The sequence below is a fragment of the Seriola dumerili genome, unplaced genomic scaffold (assembly GCF_002260705.1).
Source record: "Seriola dumerili isolate Sdu_G_001 unplaced genomic scaffold, Sdu_1.0 BDQW01000127.1, whole genome shotgun sequence".
Taxonomy (NCBI): domain Eukaryota; kingdom Metazoa; phylum Chordata; class Actinopteri; order Carangiformes; family Carangidae; genus Seriola; species Seriola dumerili.
Genome location: NW_019174382.1, coordinates 515,641 through 533,993, shown reverse-complemented (window position 1 = coordinate 533,993; position 18,353 = coordinate 515,641). Strand labels below are relative to the sequence as shown.

At 39.8% G+C, this 18,353-nt stretch overlaps 1 protein-coding gene, 1 long non-coding RNA gene and 1 other non-coding gene across 6 annotated transcripts in view; 2 read left to right on the top strand and 1 right to left on the bottom strand.

The window, feature by feature from the left end:
• Positions 1-894: 894 nt before the first annotated feature.
• Positions 895-967, top strand: trnat-ugu. The gene has a single exon. It is a non-coding gene; the product is annotated as a tRNA-Thr (tRNA).
• Positions 968-3,232: 2,265 nt separating this feature from the next.
• On the bottom strand, positions 3,233-7,360 carry LOC111224209. The gene is made up of 3 exons (XR_002665217.1): positions 7,259-7,360; positions 5,025-5,089; positions 3,233-3,918 (listed from the first exon to the last, which is right to left on the bottom strand). It is a non-coding gene; the product is annotated as an uncharacterized LOC111224209 (long non-coding RNA).
• A 1,281-nt stretch (positions 7,361-8,641) lies between these two features.
• entpd6 (ectonucleoside triphosphate diphosphohydrolase 6 (putative)) overlaps positions 8,642-18,353 on the top strand; it is a 20,226-nt gene continuing 10,514 nt past the window's right edge. For all 4 annotated transcript variants that reach the window (XR_002665215.1, XR_002665214.1, XM_022748615.1 and 1 more), the window contains exons 1-3: positions 8,642-8,744; positions 10,528-10,807; positions 11,991-12,067. Coding sequence is in view for 2 of the 4 variants with exons in the window: in XM_022748615.1 (XP_022604336.1) it covers positions 10,549-10,807; positions 11,991-12,067 (336 nt within the window). In the remaining 2 variants the exon portion in view is untranslated. The remainder of the gene's footprint in view (positions 8,745-10,527; positions 10,808-11,990; positions 12,068-18,353) is intronic.

Below are 18,353 nucleotides of genomic sequence, written 5' to 3'. Positions count from 1 at the left end.
TCTGTGTCTGTGGTGGTTTAGTTAGTCTGTTAACTTTTTGATATTAGCTTCTATATCAGATGCCTGGTTTGTTTTGAGGTATTTGTACTTATTTCTATTTTATGCTAATCTATACTTCCAATTTTCAGAGGGAAACATTTTACTTTCTACTTCACTACATTTATCTGACAGAGAAGCAGGATGCTGTCAGGACTATAACACTTGACCCCCTGATTGTCATTGTATAATTCATGCTGGTTACAGTGATTTTATTCTGGTAAACTGAGGTGAGTCACTTCCTGTTGCTGAAGGTAAAAATGGTGTCCCATCTATTTTTTTTTTGGTCAGAATCCTTTGAGTTTCCTGACCTTTGACCTCTACATGATATAAAATGATGTGAAAGTTTATCTTTGATTTGATTAAGTTTGTGTTAAATCAGCTTTGCAGCCACTTCAATCGTCAGCAGCAGATTGACTTAGGGTTTAACATTTCACTGTGCTGGTATTAAAGGTCAGGAGGCTGTAAGACAATATGTAATCTAACAATATGTAATCTAACAATATGTAATCTAACAACGTAATCTAACTTCACAATCAATCTGTGTTCAAACATCATCTCTGACATACGTTTGTGTCTCTGCAGCAAAGTGATTAAAGTCGGAGGATTTGCTTTCCTGCAGATTCATCGTCCACTGAGCCGGACTTTAAAAACTTATTTTAACTGGACGTCAGTCACAAGGAGCTGAAACAACACACACACAAAGAGACGCTCCTGTCACACACGACTGCAGCTCTGATCACACATCAACTCATCTGACAGAAACCTGGACCAGGCGCAACATTAACAGCTCAATACAAGAAAATCAACAAAGACAAGCAGAGCTGCACTTATGGTGATTTTTAATCAAGGTGGCGTGGCGCTGTGGCTTAGTGGTTAAAGCACCTGTCTTGTAAACAGGGGACCCTGGGTTCAAATCCCAGCAGTGCCTGATGATCAGTGAATCTGGCAGAAACATTATTTGTCAGAAGTCAGAGTAAGATGTGTGTATGTACTCGCAGAAACATGCAGACATGATATGGCAAGTGAAAGGGCTTTTAATGTGAAAATCCAACCGGCTTCACATGAGTACTATTTGATGATTCAGGACCAGGTCTTTAGTACCCGTATTTATCATGACCCCGTGTTTCTTCAGGCTTTAACTCTCACAATGCATGCTGGGAAGTCTGTTGATCTGCTAGTTTTGTGTGATTAAAAACTTTAGTAATTTAATTTAATGAGTTGAGTGAACTTAATCAGTTCAAGTCAGAACAGCTCATGTTTATAAGTCTGAAAAGTAAAACTTTCTCAGTTGATTTATTCTTTAGGGCTCATCCTCTGAGACCAAGAATATCTAAAGAAATAACAAGTGCATGTGTGTGTGTGTGTGTGTGTGTTTACACGTTAAATCTGTCTCTATAGGATCCATTAGTGTGTGAATGGGAGCTTAGTGCTACACTATTGTTGAAACTGCAGCTGTTAACATCTGGACTGATGCTAACCTCACGCAACATGTGCATTAACACGTCACAGCGCTCTGTGTGTGTCCTCTGTGTGTGTGTCTGTGTGTGTGTCCTCTGTGTGTGTGTCTGTGTGTGTGTCCTCTGTGTGTGTGTCTGTGTGTGTGTCCTCTGTGTGTGTGTCTGTGTGTGTGTCCTCTGTGTGTGTGTCTGTGTGTGTGTCCTCTGTGTGTGTGTCTGTGTGTGTGTCCTCTGTGTGTGTGTCTGTGTGTGTGTCCTCTGTGTGTGTGTCTGTGTGTGTGTCCTCTGTGTGTGTGTCTGTGTGTGTGTCCTCTGTGTGTGTGTCTGTGTGTGTGTCCTCTGTGTGTGTGTCTGTGTGTGTGTCCTCTGTGTGTGTGTCTGTGTGTGTGTCCTCTGTGTGTGTGTCTGTGTGTGTGTCCTCTGTGTGTGTGTCTGTGTGTGTGTCCTCTGTGTGTGTGTCTGTGTGTGTGTCCTCTGTGTGTGTGTCTGTGTGTGTGTCCTCTGTGTGTGTGTCTGTGTGTGTGTCCTCTGTGTGTGTGTCTGTGTGTGTGTCCTCTGTGTGTGTGTCTGTGTGTGTGTCCTCTGTGTGTGTGTCTGTGTGTGTGTCCTCTGTGTGTGTGTCTGTGTGTGTGTCCTCTGTGTGTGTGTCTGTGTGTGTGTCCTCTGTGTGTGTGTCTGTGTGTGTGTCCTCTGTGTGTGTGTCTGTGTGTGTGTCCTCTGTGTGTGTGTCTGTGTGTGTGTCCTCTGTGTGTGTGTGCCCTCTGTGTGTGTCCTCTGTGTGTGTGTGTGTGTCCTCTGGACTGAGGGACGTCTCGGTCTCTGCAGGATAAAGTCCTCGTCCTCGTCCTCGTCCTCGCTGCAGTTTTTCATTTGTCTGCAGATGCATTATAACAATCCAATTTTCATTTACTAGCACGGCTCGTCTGTAGATGAGGCCTGAGGGGATGAGTGAGTAAAACCACTTGGTTTCATTATATAATGTTGGAGCGGAGCAAATATAATAATATTAATGGGATAATTTAATGCAATTTTCTTTATTTGATGCACTCTGACTCTGACGGCTAATCTGAAAGCTTTGTTTAAAATAGATTGAAAAATGAAAGAAGTCCAAACAGCTAATCCTCCTGTGAGGTCAGACACACTGATACTGACAGACAACATGGGCTCCACCTCCGCACCTGAGCACACACACCTGGATCTCCCCTCACACACACATCATGAACTACTCACTCACACACACACACACGAACGCTCAGGGTCAGCACCGCAGGATTCTGTCTGTGGTTCTGATCCGACTTTGTGTGGAAAGATTCTCGACTCCAGATGTGGGACGTCTCACCTGAGCGACTCTTTGACTTCCAGTTCTCCTTCAGGTGTGTCCTGGTCTGGACTGGACTGGGTCTCTGAGGGGCTCCTGGTCCCTGATCCTCACGTCACTGCAGCAGCTGAGACACAGAACTGGATCGGACCAGGAATGAAAATCTGTCTCACTTCATGTTTCTATCATTTGCTGCTGCAGGTGAACAGAGAGAGATGTAGACCAGGCTGGGACATGACATCATCAAACTAGATCTGTGACATGAGAGTTTACTCACCTCCACAGACTGATGATGTCATGTTCGTTTGATTCATTCTCAGATTTATTAAATGAAAAATAGAAAATATATTTTATTATTTTGTTCTTTTGCTGTTTCGTATCAGAATGAAGAGAAACAATGAGCCGATCTCGTCTCTAATCATTTCTCTTTATTTCTCTTGATGAGTCTCAGACTGAAGATGTGACTGAAAGTCAAGCGTGATGTGATTTCAGCTTTGGAGAGGAAATGCTGCTTCAGTGTCTCTGCAGGTTTATTTGCTCAGATCTGATCCTTCCGTGGTTAATGGCTTGTTTTCTGGACTAACCATCAGAGTTAATCCTCCAGAACAAGAACACGCTGAAGAATAATGAAAATAATAGATAAAAGGCTTTAATCTGCCTCTTAATGTAGCCACAGTTGTCTAATCCCGATCTTATTTGTTCTCCGCTCTGCTGTATTTTCCCGCTGGATGAGATGGTGTTTAATCGACTTTGGGAGAATTAGTCATTCCTTATTACCGTCGTGGTTTTTACAGGACTTTCCTGGAAAATCCCATTCAACACACATTTTAATTTCATTTCTGCAGCTCAATCATGTTGAGGGCAATGTAAATAATCCAATAACATTAATCATCATTTCTTTTCCTTTTTTTCCCTCCAAAAATAGACCAGTGGCGGCGGATTGGAGGCCGGAGACGCTGTGTTCACTCTGCTTTATTGGTTTTGTCCAAGTGCTGATGGTTTTATAAAATGTCATCATGATCCCAATTACTCAGCAGGAGCAGAAGATTTCTTCTGTTAATCTGAGGAAGTGAGGAGCCGCCGCGCTCGGCCACTTCCTGTTTCCTGGAGGAGAAAAAACATCACAATCACCAGCAGCAGATTTTAGAAACTGAGGTTTAATATTTTTCACTCCTGTATTTTTCTCTTTGTCTTCCTCTTTGATCTTTATCGTCGTTCTTCACCTTCTTCCTTCTTTCTTTCTTTCTTTCTTTCTTTCTTTCTTTCTTTCTTTCTTTCTTTCTTTCTACATTTTAATTCTTAAGTGTTTTTTTTTTATCTTACTACAGGTTAGCTAACTAATGCTAGCTAGCTGGTAGCTCCCTTTCATCTCCAGTGTTAGCTTGTCATTTCATGACCAATATAAAACATCATATATGAGCTAATGTCACAAACTCTGGAGCTGAGTCAGGTGTTCTGACGCTGATGACTTGTTCATAGCTGAAACTAGTTCGTTGATATTAAATATTAAATAATCACTCTTTAATTTTCTTTATCTTATAACATTTACATGTCAGAAGCATGTGGACCTGTTCTATCCTGATTATGAAGTTGTATTATAATTTTGACTTAATGTATTTATATAATAAGACCTTTACAGAAAACGTCAGGTCAGACACGTGACAGAGCGAGTGTGTGAAGAGTGTGTTTGAGCTGAATCATGAAGGTTTCCTGCAGAGACCTCCGTGACAGTGTGGACAGTGTGGACAGTGTGGACAGTGTGGACAGTGTGTCCTCGCTGCAGCAGATTGGAGACGAGAACCACAGCTGATAAGATGCAGAGATGATAAGAGACAAATAAGATGCAGCCTAATAAGACTCAGAAAATAAGGCAGCTCAGTCCAGATGTCCCCGCTGCGTCCTCTAATCCACACTGAAGCCACGTCTTACAAGATGAAAGTGGAATCTTCTATCAATTATTATCCTAACATACTGAATTATATCCCCACAAATCCTTCAAATTATTCCCTAATAATCCTCCTGATGGGATCACATGACCCAGATAGAGCAGAACCAGCTCCAACACTCAACCTTTATATCATGCAGACATTTATCACAGAAACCACACACACACACACACACACACACACACACACACACACACACACACACACACACACAGCAGAATCACTGCTGGGACATGGACACCACGTCTATAAACCTTCACCTACTGTGATTAAAACATTCACCCACGTCCTCTGTGTGTGGCGTCTTCTTCTGTAGAAAGCAGCTGAGTCTAAACCCCAAGACAACGACACAGGTGTTTACAAATGTACAAATAATAATGACGATCACTAAATTCATAATTATAGAACAGGTTGTAAAGGAATATTGTTTCACATGCAAAACTACTGCAAAAAGACAAAAGTAAAGAGACATGAAACAACCACGTTTGACCTGATTTCACTTTGTGAGGACGTGATTTTTCTTCCATAAACATGGTTTAAATTCCAGAAACAGCCCAATTTTTTATTCAACATTAAAATGTTAAAAACATTAAAAATGAAAACTGCAGATAAAACAATCTTCTCTCCGTTCACAGTTATTCTGTGTTTTCTTTCTTCCTTGCTTCACTTTAATGTCACGTGCTGTTGTTGTTGTGGTCAGCTGTCTGTTTAAACCTGTTTGTGTTTTTTAATCTCAGCAGCTGAATCCTTTTTACTGCTTTAATATAAAACTGTTCTGTTGTTGTTGTTGTTGTTGTTGTTGTCAGATGAATAAAGTCAAACTTAATAAAGTTTTATCACTATGATCAGATTGTGCCGTGGCTCCGACACATGAACTGTTTCAGCAGCAGGTTTGAAGACGCTCTTCACCTGGAGGGAAAAAGAGGGATGAAGACACAGATCTATAGATTACAGTGTTTAATATAGCATGTCTATATTCTGTCGATCTTGTCGTAAAGGAATATTGTTCTCTGTGTGTTTCTGTCTTTGTGTGTCGATTAACAACTTAGTTGGATTAGCGTCTCAAACTGACGTAATTGTCTCTAAATGACATTTGTATGTAAATCTGCAGGACGATTAGGATCCACTCAGCTCTGCTTTTGTTGTTCTGACCATCAGAGTGATGAAAATAAAAAGGCAGCAGAAAGATTACAGAACCATTAACGTGCCCCGACCCATTAACTGATAAAAAGCTATTAGAGGCTTATAGATTAAATTACATATATGGAGCAGAGTGATGATGAAGGCTCAGCAAGAAGAGGAGGAGGAGGAGGGTGGAGGGGGGGTGGACAGAGATGGTGGGGGGGGTCATGTAACGTAAAAGGAAAATGACCTGTACATGGTCATACATATGTATATTTATGTATATTTATCATTAAAGCAGATCATTTTAAAAGTCTTCACAGGTTTTTTGTCTTTGTCCACTGAGGATGGAAATAAACAAAGCAAAGAAACATTTATGTGTTTTATGGCAGAAAATTTAATATTTTCTTTTAATCTATTCACATTTAAACCAAATCACTTGTTTAATCTATAGATTCATATTAATCCGTTTGTTTTTCTTTTCTCTGAAGATGTTTAGAGAGAATGTAATTATTATAATTAATTAACCCTAACCTTGGTATAAAGCCAATAAAAAAAAGTTTAAGATTTATATGTATTTACTGTAATTTAATAAAAACTTAAGAAACTAAATCACGGTTCATTCATACAGGCCTCTAAACATGAAAACTGCGACCCACAGGAGAGAAGCCGTTCTCACAGAAACATGTAAAACATCACAGTCTGATCACTTTCCTTCACTGAGCTCAACAGGAGAAGTTAAAGTGAGTGGTGGTGCGGAGGGAGAGGTCAAAGGTCACAGTCACAGGAGCTGGTTTCAGTACAGAGACGCCTCCCGAGCTGCAGGGTGTCGGGGGCCTAATGACCACAGACAATAGATCCACTGAAGAGTGGACGACACGTCAGTTTCAGGAACTCTCCCATATATACATATATTTACATATATAATAAATATATAACAAATATATATACATATAATATATATTTAAATATATATAATATTAATCATCAGCTAGTTGAGTTTTTGATGTGCGCTTCATTGTATTTCATTTAGTTTGTCTGCAGCTTCTTAAATTGTTTATTTTTTTATTTATTTTATTTCATTTTTATTATTTTTATTATTAATTAGATTTTTATTAGACTATTTTAGTTGTAAATAAAACACTATGAGCTGCAGCTCGCCGAACAAAGATGCAAATAAAGTTTATTATTATTATTGTTGTTGTTGTTCTTCTGATTATTATTCCATGGTTCACTGAGGGATTGTAAATGCAACAGTTTGTCCTCCTCCTCCTTCCACCCTGTTGATCAATGATAACAGAGAAAGGCCTCCACACACACACACACACACACACACACACACACACACACACACACACACACACACACACACTAACCATATGGTGTTGAACGAGGAGGCACACTCCCACCAGATTCCCCACAGACCCTCACTCTCCTCTCAGCGTCTGATTGGCTGCTGCAGGTTAATGAGGCTTCACACCACCTGCTCCTGACAGACACAGAGGAGGGAAAATTATTCTGCACTTTATTAATGAGTCAGTCTGGAGTTCTGTTAGCGCCCCCTACAGGACACAGGTGTCATTACAGCCACAAAGGTATTTCAGCTATTTAAATTCAGTCGAGGAGCTGAACATGTTGAATTAAGGTTCATCCTCTGGAGAGCAGGAAGATCATTATTATTATTATTATTGTTATTATTATTATTATTATTATTATTATTATTATTATTATTATCAAAGAAGTAATCAAGAAGAGAACTGGCTGGAGCTGATTAACCCTCACATGCTGTTCATATTTCTGCCTCCACATTATGGTAAGAGCTCCCTCATGATAAGTGTCAATGGTCCCCTTGAACTCTGTCACCACTGTCCCATAACAAATACACACAGACAGGGCATGTACAGTTTCACAGTTTCAAGATCCCCTAAAACCTCCATGTTCCTTCATCTGATGCACAAATCTAATATCTGTGGATCTACAGTCCACTTCAATAGATACGGCTCAGATTTGACCTGAACAGCCTCAATGTGTAGCACCTGTAAAAAAATAAAAAATAAAAAATATTTAAATTTTTTGGTATTTTGGGTCACTTTAGGAAAAGTCATCAAATTTCAAAATGTCAAAAACGGGTCAAATTTGACCTGAACAGTATGTAAGGGTTAAAAAAAGGTTTAATAAATGAGAGATAAATGTAAATAACTGACACAGAGTCACAGTCATGGAGAGTTCCACACATCTGAAACACTAGAATAATAAAAATCATTTAATTTAACCTTTAAAAAAAGGATTTACAGTCCAACTGTATAATCTGTGTTTGGTTGTGAACATGAACATGAATGTTTGTTAAACTCCTTCTCATAACTAAACATTAAGCCTTTCAGATTACTTGTGTAAAATGTTAAATCTAATTTACACAACCTTTAATGTAATATGTATGTATTTCTTATCGCTGCAAAGTTTAAAACTCTCTCTCTCTCTCTCTCTCTCTCTCTCTATATATATATATATATATAGGATATATATATATATATACTGTATATATTTATAAATACATTTATTAATTTCATAACTTAAGGAGAAAAAGTTTTATTTTATGTTTTTTTTTTATTTCCATATTAAACAGTAAAACTCTTGGTTTGAAACTCTGATATGATGAGTCGGAGTTTTTTTTTCCTGTTTCTGTAGTAAAATAAAGACGTTACTGTGCCTCGTATTTTCGGCCACGTTAACCTTGTGTCGTCATCAGTCAGCGCCGTGTTGTTAACAGTAAAGTGAGTGAACAGTAAAGATCGGAGAGTAGAATGAGGAGAAAAGTGGACGAAGTGTTGAATTAACGGAGCAGCTGCTGACGGTTTCTGCTCGGTGGGTAAACACATGTTTTACTGTTTGTCCTGTAACAAAAAAAACTGCAGTTTGACCGGCGGGACACTGTTAGCCTGCTGCTAGTTTAACACCTTCATGCTAATCGGCTAACAGGTTGCTGCCAGTGTCAGGTTTCAGCTAACTGATAGCATAAAATGTTCTTTAAACAGACAGCTAATGTAATACTATTACTCATATACTGCTGCAGGAATGAGTCGTAAATCACAGAAATATGTTTTAGCATTTTAGCTCCTCGGGTTCCCCTCGTCCTGAAGTCGACGTGTTGTTTTGGTTTTGGTTAGATATTTGAATCAGGTCGATGTTTAATAAAAGCTCAAGATATTTTCACTTTTTATTCTACAACATAAAATACATCAGTAAATACTCCAGGCCTGATTTATTTAAACTTTTACGTGTGTTAAAAAAGGTCGGTTGCTAACAAGTGTCTAAGTGAGACTTCAGAGGTTGTCGGGGACGTTAAACGTCATCACTTTGAACACGAAAACCGATCTACTCACCAGTTTACCTTCAGAGCCTCGTTCTGTTTATACAAACTGTCACTTACTCTGTAAGAGGAAAAAGGCTTTTGTTGAATATGTCAGAGCTGAATCAAACTACAAGTTGGAAGCTTAGTGATGATGTTGAAGTCATGCGACGGTGTTGTAGTTCGTTTATAGCCTAGCATTAGCTTTTTTATTCTGGTGATTGTATTTGGGCTTTAGAAATTATAAAAGTTATGTTAATCAGTGAAGATTATTCTCTTGAACATAATTAGTAAGTAAGTATCATAAACTTGTGTTTATCACAGAGTTTAGTTTCTGCTTTTTTCGAGGGGGCCAGGGTGATGCTAACTTCCGGGTTGGGCTACAAAAATACGTCATCCCAGCAGCACTAACTTCAGTTCAGTTCAAATGTTTGTTGGCATGAAAGTTTTAGAAAAAGTATGTTACCAAAGCAGTAAAATACAATTTATAAGATATTAAATGCAACAAACAGCACCAAGATCCATATACATCCATATATCATTTATATTTTTACCAATTATTATTTGCATGTGTACTATAACCATATTTTGTGATATCTAATGGACAGTTGGCATAAGTTGTGTCCTATTGCAGTGATAGCAGTTGCTCCAAGTAAATGAATCTACACCAAACTCCATTCAAATATCTGTTCATTTAATGTTAGGTTGCATATACATTTTTTTCTGACCAGCAGAAACTAGATTAGTTACCTGCTTTAACTAGCTTTTGGAAATTACAGTGTGATTATATGAATGTACTGTTGCAGTGGTGGCAGCTAATTTGATTCCACGCCAAACTCCATTCAAATATCTGCCACTTTAATATCAGTTTTCATGCAGACTAATACTGATGGTGAATATTTATGTATTTTCTTGATGTTCCTCCAACAAGCAACAGGTTTCAGACAGAATTACAATAATTAATGTGAATATATAAATGTTAACAATAATTTTCACCACAGCAATTCAGCCTGATTTCACACCAAACTCCATCCAACTTTAAAAGCGTTGGATATGATTAGTTGAAACTTACAGGGACCCTGTGTTGAGGGGAAATGAAGCAGCAGACTGAAACTGATTGTAAAATGTGTGACGTCAGGTTTTACTACCTGTGTACTTTTCCTGATAAGATATGTTTACAGGTTCATTCACCAGCTGCTGCCTCCGACACACAGGGGAGAATAAACTGGACAGATGCAGCCTGTGGACAAGTCTCCTGTTTAATGTGAATAATAAAGTATTTTCTAAAATCTCTTGTAGCTCCACACAGAATGAGTCGAGATGAAGAGACCAAAGCTGGCCGGGGTTTTCCTCTTCGTGGGCTGCCTGCTCGCCTACCTGATGTTTGTGAAGCGTCACTACGCCGTCTCCAAGCCTGAAGCATACAGACTACCTCCCCACCACCGGGCCGGCTCCGACCCGATCGGAGACGACAGGCCGGCCTCCGCTGCCGGACAGAGCTTCCAGTATGGCATCATGTTCGACGCTGGGAGCACTGGGACCAGAATCCACATCTTCAAGTTCCAGATAGAGGAGAAAGGTACAGCAGAGGACAGGACACAGTGGAGTTCAGTAGAATATGAGAGTGCACTCTGTCCCACGTACATATTTAGTCCAGAGCTGCAACAGTTGGTTGATAATTGATTGGTGGATTGAAATGAATCAGCAGCTATGATGATAATCAATGAATCATTTCAGACACTTTCTGGTTCCAGCCGCTCATGTGAAGATTTGATGTTTTTCTTTGTCTCCTTTAGACAAAATAAGACATTAACAGTAAAGACGACACCATGGACAATATTCAAAAATGTTTTATACAAAACAAATATATTCAATTTATTGATAAATAGATAATAGATATTAATTAACATTGAGTTAAGTCCAGAATCTGACTTATTCTGTTATTAAGACATCGATACATCATGTGAGTTTAGTTTGTCAATCAAAGGTGAGTCTGAATTCACTACCTGTTTTATTTGAGTCTGAACTCTGAGTCACTGTCTGAAAAATTCATTCATTCATTTTCTATCACACATCAGATTATAAAACTCTTTGTTCTTTTGTCCTCACGTTGTCTTTGCTTCCTGCTCTGCATGTGTGGAGCAGCACAGTGAGTCTCAGTGAGATGCAGTAGAGGACAGTATAATATTTGATATGTTGAGACTCTATATGATTCATATGGATGGTTCAGATTAAATGTTTTAAAGCAGACTTCTCTGAATCACTCAGTGTATTTAAAGCCTCGTTGGCCTCAAACATTAATTACCAGATGTGAGTCCCGCAGACAGGAGCAGCTTTCAGGCTGTAAGTCGTGGCGCTGCTGGCAGAGTCCGAGCGGACACAAACTCATTAGAGCGTTTCAGAGGGTTTGGGTTTATTAGGCTTAGATGAAGTTTCCTGCAGCGCTCGGCCAAATGCCTTCGTTATCGCATTTAGCCGCTAAGCTAAATCACACAGGCTGAGTGCTGTTTTGGCTCCTTTGTTAGCAGCAGAGCTAACCGGACTAATGGTAGCACCTGTTAGTTATACAGACTGGGATTGTCATTAAGAGCTTAATGACAGCTCAGATGTAGGCACAGGTCCAGGATCAGGCCGTTAGGAATTAAATAAAGTGAAATTAAACGAGGCTGAGGACTTTCTTTTATCAATGTAAACATGTGTAAACAAATGTTCTGATCGTTTTATCCACTGTGTGTTTGTGTTTGTGGTTATTGAACCTGCAGAAGCTCCTCAACTGGCCCACGAGACGTTCAGGGCCATCAAACCTGGCCTGTCTGCGTATGCCGACGATCCTGACAAGGTGCACAGCGTTTATATTTATTTATGGTCACAACATCAGCTAAAGGAGGACTATCTGACCCTATTCAAAATCTAATGGAGGCTTTGGTGGAGATTTAAAATGTTGAATAAACAAATATTCATATAGCTGGATTTAACTACAGGGTCCTACTACTACAGCCAGCTTCTCAGTTTACGCTTTTATTTTGATCCATTTCTGTGTCACAGTTTGTTTCCTTTCACCCCCCCCCCACCCCCACCCACACACACACACACACACACACACACACACACACACACACACACACACACACACACACACACACAGCAACACAATGTGCGTCAGGATCGTGGAGCTGTTGGAGGTGGCGAAATTCGAGCGTCCCCCCCCCCATCTGGAACATCACCCCTGTGGTCCTGAAAGGCAACGGCCGGCCTCCGTCTGCTGCCTGGAGATAAGGCCAACCACCTGCTGGACAGGCGTGAGTGTAGTTACATAATTATCTTGATTGGGTTTTGATGGTTTTATAACTTCTCATTTTTTTATTTTGTTTTAAATTAAAATTTTTAATATATAATTTTTTTGTATGTCAGTATTGGATTGAATTCTTTAATTTTTTAATTATTTCATTTATTATTTATTTACGTCAGTGCTCCTTTTTATTTTTTTAAATTATTAAATATTAATTTATTTTTTGCATGCCAGTGCTGATGTTGGATTGAATCATGTTTTGATTTATATTTTATTTATTAAAATTTATTCATTTGATTAATTTTGGCTGCCAGTGTTTCATATTAGCTTAAATTTTATATTTTATTATTTTATTATTTAATCTAAACAGATATTATTTATTTTTTTGGGAATACTGTCAGACTCAATCAAATCAATTCAAAAAGTAAATAAAAATACATTTTAAATAAGATATTAAATAAAATCGACAAATGAAAATAAGAATAAAAAATAAAATTACATAATAAATAAAAAATGAAATTAAAAAGATATCTTAAAAAAAGTAAATAAGTAATTAAGAAAACAGACAAACAACTTTTCAATAACCTCAGTCCACTGTAACATTAGACAACATCAAACCTACAGACATTAAAGATGTAAAGAATCTGATCAAGGTAATCAATCACCTGAATCACCAGGGTCAGATCAATAACCTCCTGACATCTCTCTCTGGCAGCATCAACATTCATCTCCTCCACATTATGCAAGTGAATTACTTCAGCTAAATAACCTCACATCCTCCACACAGCTCCTCCTCCTCCTCCTCCTCCTCCTCCTCTTCATCATCATCAATCATCATCATAGCGTTGGAGCCAAAAAAGAAAAAGTCTATTAAAGCTTTTAAGTAATCAGTAATAACAGGAGCAGAGCGGTCAGCCAAAATGTGATTTAATCTGAGGCTTTGCTCTTATTATCAACTGGTCCTGGATCAGCCAAACACAGAAGCTGATTACATGGGGGGGGGGGCGCATTAGTTTTTATTAAAATATAATAATCAATATATGATATATAGTAGAATATTATACCACAGTAACAGAGAGAACGTAATGCAGCTAAAATGTGTTTAAGGGAAACAGAAGAGAGGACAGTTTGAATTACACTTACAATGAGTTTATACTGATTCATCTTGCTTCATTAATAATTATTGCATGATAACAAATGAAGTCTGTGAAAGCAGTGCGGAAAACACCTATAACTCCAGTAAACTCCAGTAACCTACCAGCAACACCAGTAACTCCAGTACACGCACAGTAACTCCAAGCAACACCAGCAAACACGCAGTACAACCAAGTAACTCCGCAGTAACTCCAGTTAAACTCCAGTAACTCCAGTAACAACCATTAACTCCATTAACTCCAAGTAACTCAGTAACTCCAGTAACTCGCGTACACCAGTAAACTCCAGTAATTCCAGTAACAACCATTAACTCCATTAACCTTCCAGTAACTCCAGTAACTCCAGTAACTCCAGTAACACCTAGTAACTCCAAGTAACAAACAGTAACACCAGTAACTCCAGTAACACCAGTAACACAAGTAACATCCATAACTGCCAGTAACTCCAGTAACTCCAGTAACACCAGTAACTTCCGTAACACCAAAGCTAACTCCAGTAAACACCAGTAACTCCAGTAACTCCAAGTAACACAGTAACTCCAGTAACTCCAAGTAACAACCATGTAACTCAGTAAACTCCAGTAATCCAAGTAACTCAGTAACACCAGTAAACACAGTAACTCCGTAACACCAGTACTCCCAGTAAACCTCCAAGTAACATCAGTAACACCAGTTAACAGCCAGTAACCCAGTTACACAACACCAGTAACTCCAGTAACTCCAGTAACAACCAGTAATCCAAGTAACTCCAGTAAACACCAGTAACTCAGTAACTCCAGTAACACCATTATACTTCCAAGTTAACTCCAAGTAACTCCAGTACTCCAGTTAACTCCAGTACACCAGTAACACAGTAACACCAAGTAACACCATTAACTCAGTAACACCAGTAACAGCCAGTAACTCCAAGTAACACAGTACTGCCCAGTAACACGCAGTAACTGCCAGTTAACTGCAGTAACACCAGGTAACACCATAAATCCAGTAACACCAAGTAACTCCAGTAACACGCAGTTAACTCCAGTAACTCAGTAACTCAGTAACTCCAGTAACACCAAGTAAAACTCCAGTAACTCCAGTAACACCAGTAACTCAGCAACACCAGCACACCAGTAACACCAGTATACTTCCAGTAACACCAGTAAACTCCAGTAACTCCAGTAAACAAGTAACTCCAGTACAAACCATAACTTCCAGATAACTCCAGTAACTCAGTAACTCCAGTAAACACAGTAACACCAGCACACCAGCAACACCAGCACACCAAGTAAGCACCAGTAACTCAGTAACTCCAGTAACTCCAGTAACTCCATAACACAGTAACACCAGTACACCAGCAACACCAGCAACACAGCAACACAAGCAGTACACCCAGTTTACTCCAGTAACTCCATCAACCATAAGCTCCAGTACTCCAGTAACACCAGTAACTCCAGTAACTCCAGTAACAAACCAGTAACTCGTAACTCCAAGTAACTCCAGTAACAGACACCAAGTTAACTCCAGTAACTCCAAGTAACACCAGTAACACGCAGTAACTCCAGTAACACCAGTAACAACCATGGTGAACGTCACTGTTCTGTAACATGTTACATTAATATTTTAAATTTATTTTAATTGTTTGCTGCTTTTTGGTCCCAAATCAAATTGAATCAAATTTATTTACCACCAGACTGTAAAACAATGTTGTTTTCAATATAATAAAAAGCAGTAAAATCAATTGAAATGGGACCAAGTAGAAAGTTAGTATGTGTAAGAAGAAGGCAAAGCTAAAAAAGGACGTGTTGACCATTTTATTTGGGAATTTTGGGGGTGTGTCTGTATGTAATATTATCCTGGTTTGAACAGGTTCAATTAGTTTACTGATGTGGCGCATTTGTGTTTTTATCAAATTCTAGATTTAAGGTAAAAGTCCTTCACTTTTAATATCATCCGCAATCTATCAAATCATTTGATCAGCCTGATCAGTTGGCCTGTGATTGGAGGAAGTCACGAATAAATGAGATGATTTGATGAACATCTTTGTTTTTCTCTTCCTCTGTGCAGGTGAGGGCGCTGTTCCTGGAGTCCCCCTTCCTGTCCAGAGATGACAGCGTGTCATCATGGACGGCACTGTTACGAAGTGGTAACGTGTCTTTCCTGGTAACTGAAGGTGGGGAACTTGTTTGGGACCTGATGGGACCAAGTTGGACGCAGGTCCGTCCAGTCTGGTTCAGTTGGTCTGTTCCCAGTCTGGTTCAGCTGGACTGGGTCCCTGTCCGCAGTTGTTGTCGCATAGTTTGTTTTTGGTTGGACTGGTGGACTTCCTCAGTCTTCAAGTTTCACTGATCAAGAAGTCTGTTCTCCGTCACCGTTCTCTGACGCGCATCAGTCTGAAGTTGTACTGGGTCGGACCAGCAAGAGAGTGGACCGGGTCTTGACAGCAGAGAGTTGGACTGGGTCACACCAGCAGAGAGCTGAACCCCTTCCGAAGGTCTCAAACACCCTGATCTGGATCGTCATCCTCTTGATGAGTTTATTAATCAGAGAGATCTGTTTGTCCTGTCCGTCCTTTCCTGGTGGTTTCAGTGTTTAATCTGATGACGAGCAGAGAGCAGATCCTGTTCTGCTCCTCCAAGCTCTGGCTCTGATTTCTTCCCCAACCGAAAACCTCCAACGTGGAGATTAAAAGACCAAATGAAGCAGGAGACAGAGATCCTCGTGAGGCCGGCGGTCAAACAATCAGTCAGCTGATGTATATCCTGCTGCGTGTCAGTATTGATCTGGTGATCAGTCAGTTCATCAAAATAAGTAAAATGATCATTGACATTAACTGGTTGTTGCTGCAGGTCACAGAATCTGCTGTAAACACTGGTCATGGAATGAGGCCGAGAATTGTCCTCCTACCAGTTATCACATTTTAAACAAAGGACTTTTAATTTGTTTTGTTGACTCTGGACGTAAAAGCCAGTCGGCCAATATTTGTTTGTAACGTGTTTATCAGCGTTTGTTACCTTGGAGTCAGAGGAGGGATTTCATTTTCCACAGAGATGAAAAACCAGTGTTTTACCAGTTGGAAAACCAGAATCCAAAGTGGAACCAGTTTGAGAACCCATCCTGCAGAACCTCCTACCCTCCATACTGACGCAGTAACAGAAAAAAACATCATGTTTTAAATGTATTTACAAAATAATGTCATCGTAAATTGACCTATTGGTTGGGCTGTATGGCATTCAGTTATTATTACCTGGTGACCATGGTAACACAATGCACATCAGTATCATGAACCAGTCACTGATCTGCCCTGTTTTACCCACAAACCAACAAGGTGGACAATGTGTGGGAGGATTATTGTGGCGTTTGATATTTTAACACAACGACCATGTTTCACATCACCATGTGAACATTAAACAGTAAATACCAACTGGGACCAGACCAGCAGGTCACATGTTCTATAAACCTCAAATCAAACTCAAAAAATAATTTCAGAAATAAAAAAAAAAGACAAAGGGACAAAAAACCGGAGACTAGAATATTTTTAATTTTTATTTAAATGAAAAATAAAATCAATCACAGTTTGTAGTGTAAACATGGAGAGGGGAGGATCTGAACATCCAGAAATGTGAATTAAACTGAGATGGTGAAATGAATCCTGATCCCTCCTCCTCTCTGCATCACTGGAGTTGCCTCTGAGAACTGCATCGTCCTCCTCCAGGATCCAGATGTGAACTCGTCTGCCTCCAGCTGTCCCCTGCTCCTGGCTGCTGGTCCAGTTTTGGGCCTGAGCTGACCCCCTCCTCCTCCTGCTCCTGCTCCTCCTCTGCCTTCACAGTGACCTGTGCTCTAATACCACTGTGTTTGGATATATATAATATATATGTGTATATATATATTATATATATACATATATACACGCAGAGGAACATGCAAAGGTTGTTGTTTAATGCTTGCTCTGTATGGAAACGCAAGCTTCTGCAGCATATAATCCAAATCCTTTTAAAGTAGTTTCATACAAGCAATTATGGCCAGTGGGATAATGTCCCACTTAAATCTTGAAGAGGGAGGGAGGGAGGACGATTAAACGCCCCCCCCCCCCCCCCCGCCCCCCCCACTCCGTTCAATTTCTGAGGCTGAAATGTTTTCTCCTTCCTGAGTGGGATAGCTCGTTACTAGCGCTCCAACCATAAATGCTTTTTAATGATCAGTGAATGAACTTTTTCCTCGTCAGCGAGTCACTAATGACAGATTCCTCTGCCCGTCACTCTCGCTGGTCTAACCGGATTCCATCAGCCCTTATTATCGCTCACGGATATTTTGCCATAACTTGGCCTGGATGCTTATCCCCAGCTGAGAATTACTCTCTGAGCGCCCTGGATGTTAAGGACTTATTGTTATGGCAGATCTCTGAGTGGTTTGCTGGGGGCCGGAGGGTGCTAAGTGCCGGTTGTTTAGCCTCCCAGACCCTAAAAGCCGAGTCTCCCTCCGCACTTGTTTGTTTTGTTTGAAATTGCTTCTAGCGTCCTCGGCCTAAGAGGTTTTTATGGTAAAGCTCCTATGATAACAGTTTCTATCAAAGCTCCATAATCATCCACTTCTGCATGTGGACCGGGTTCCAAGAGGTCGCTGGTTTTAAAAGGCACTAATGCATGAGCTGAGTGAAATATTATGCCACAGACTCTAATGTCGTCTTTGAGTTGACCTAG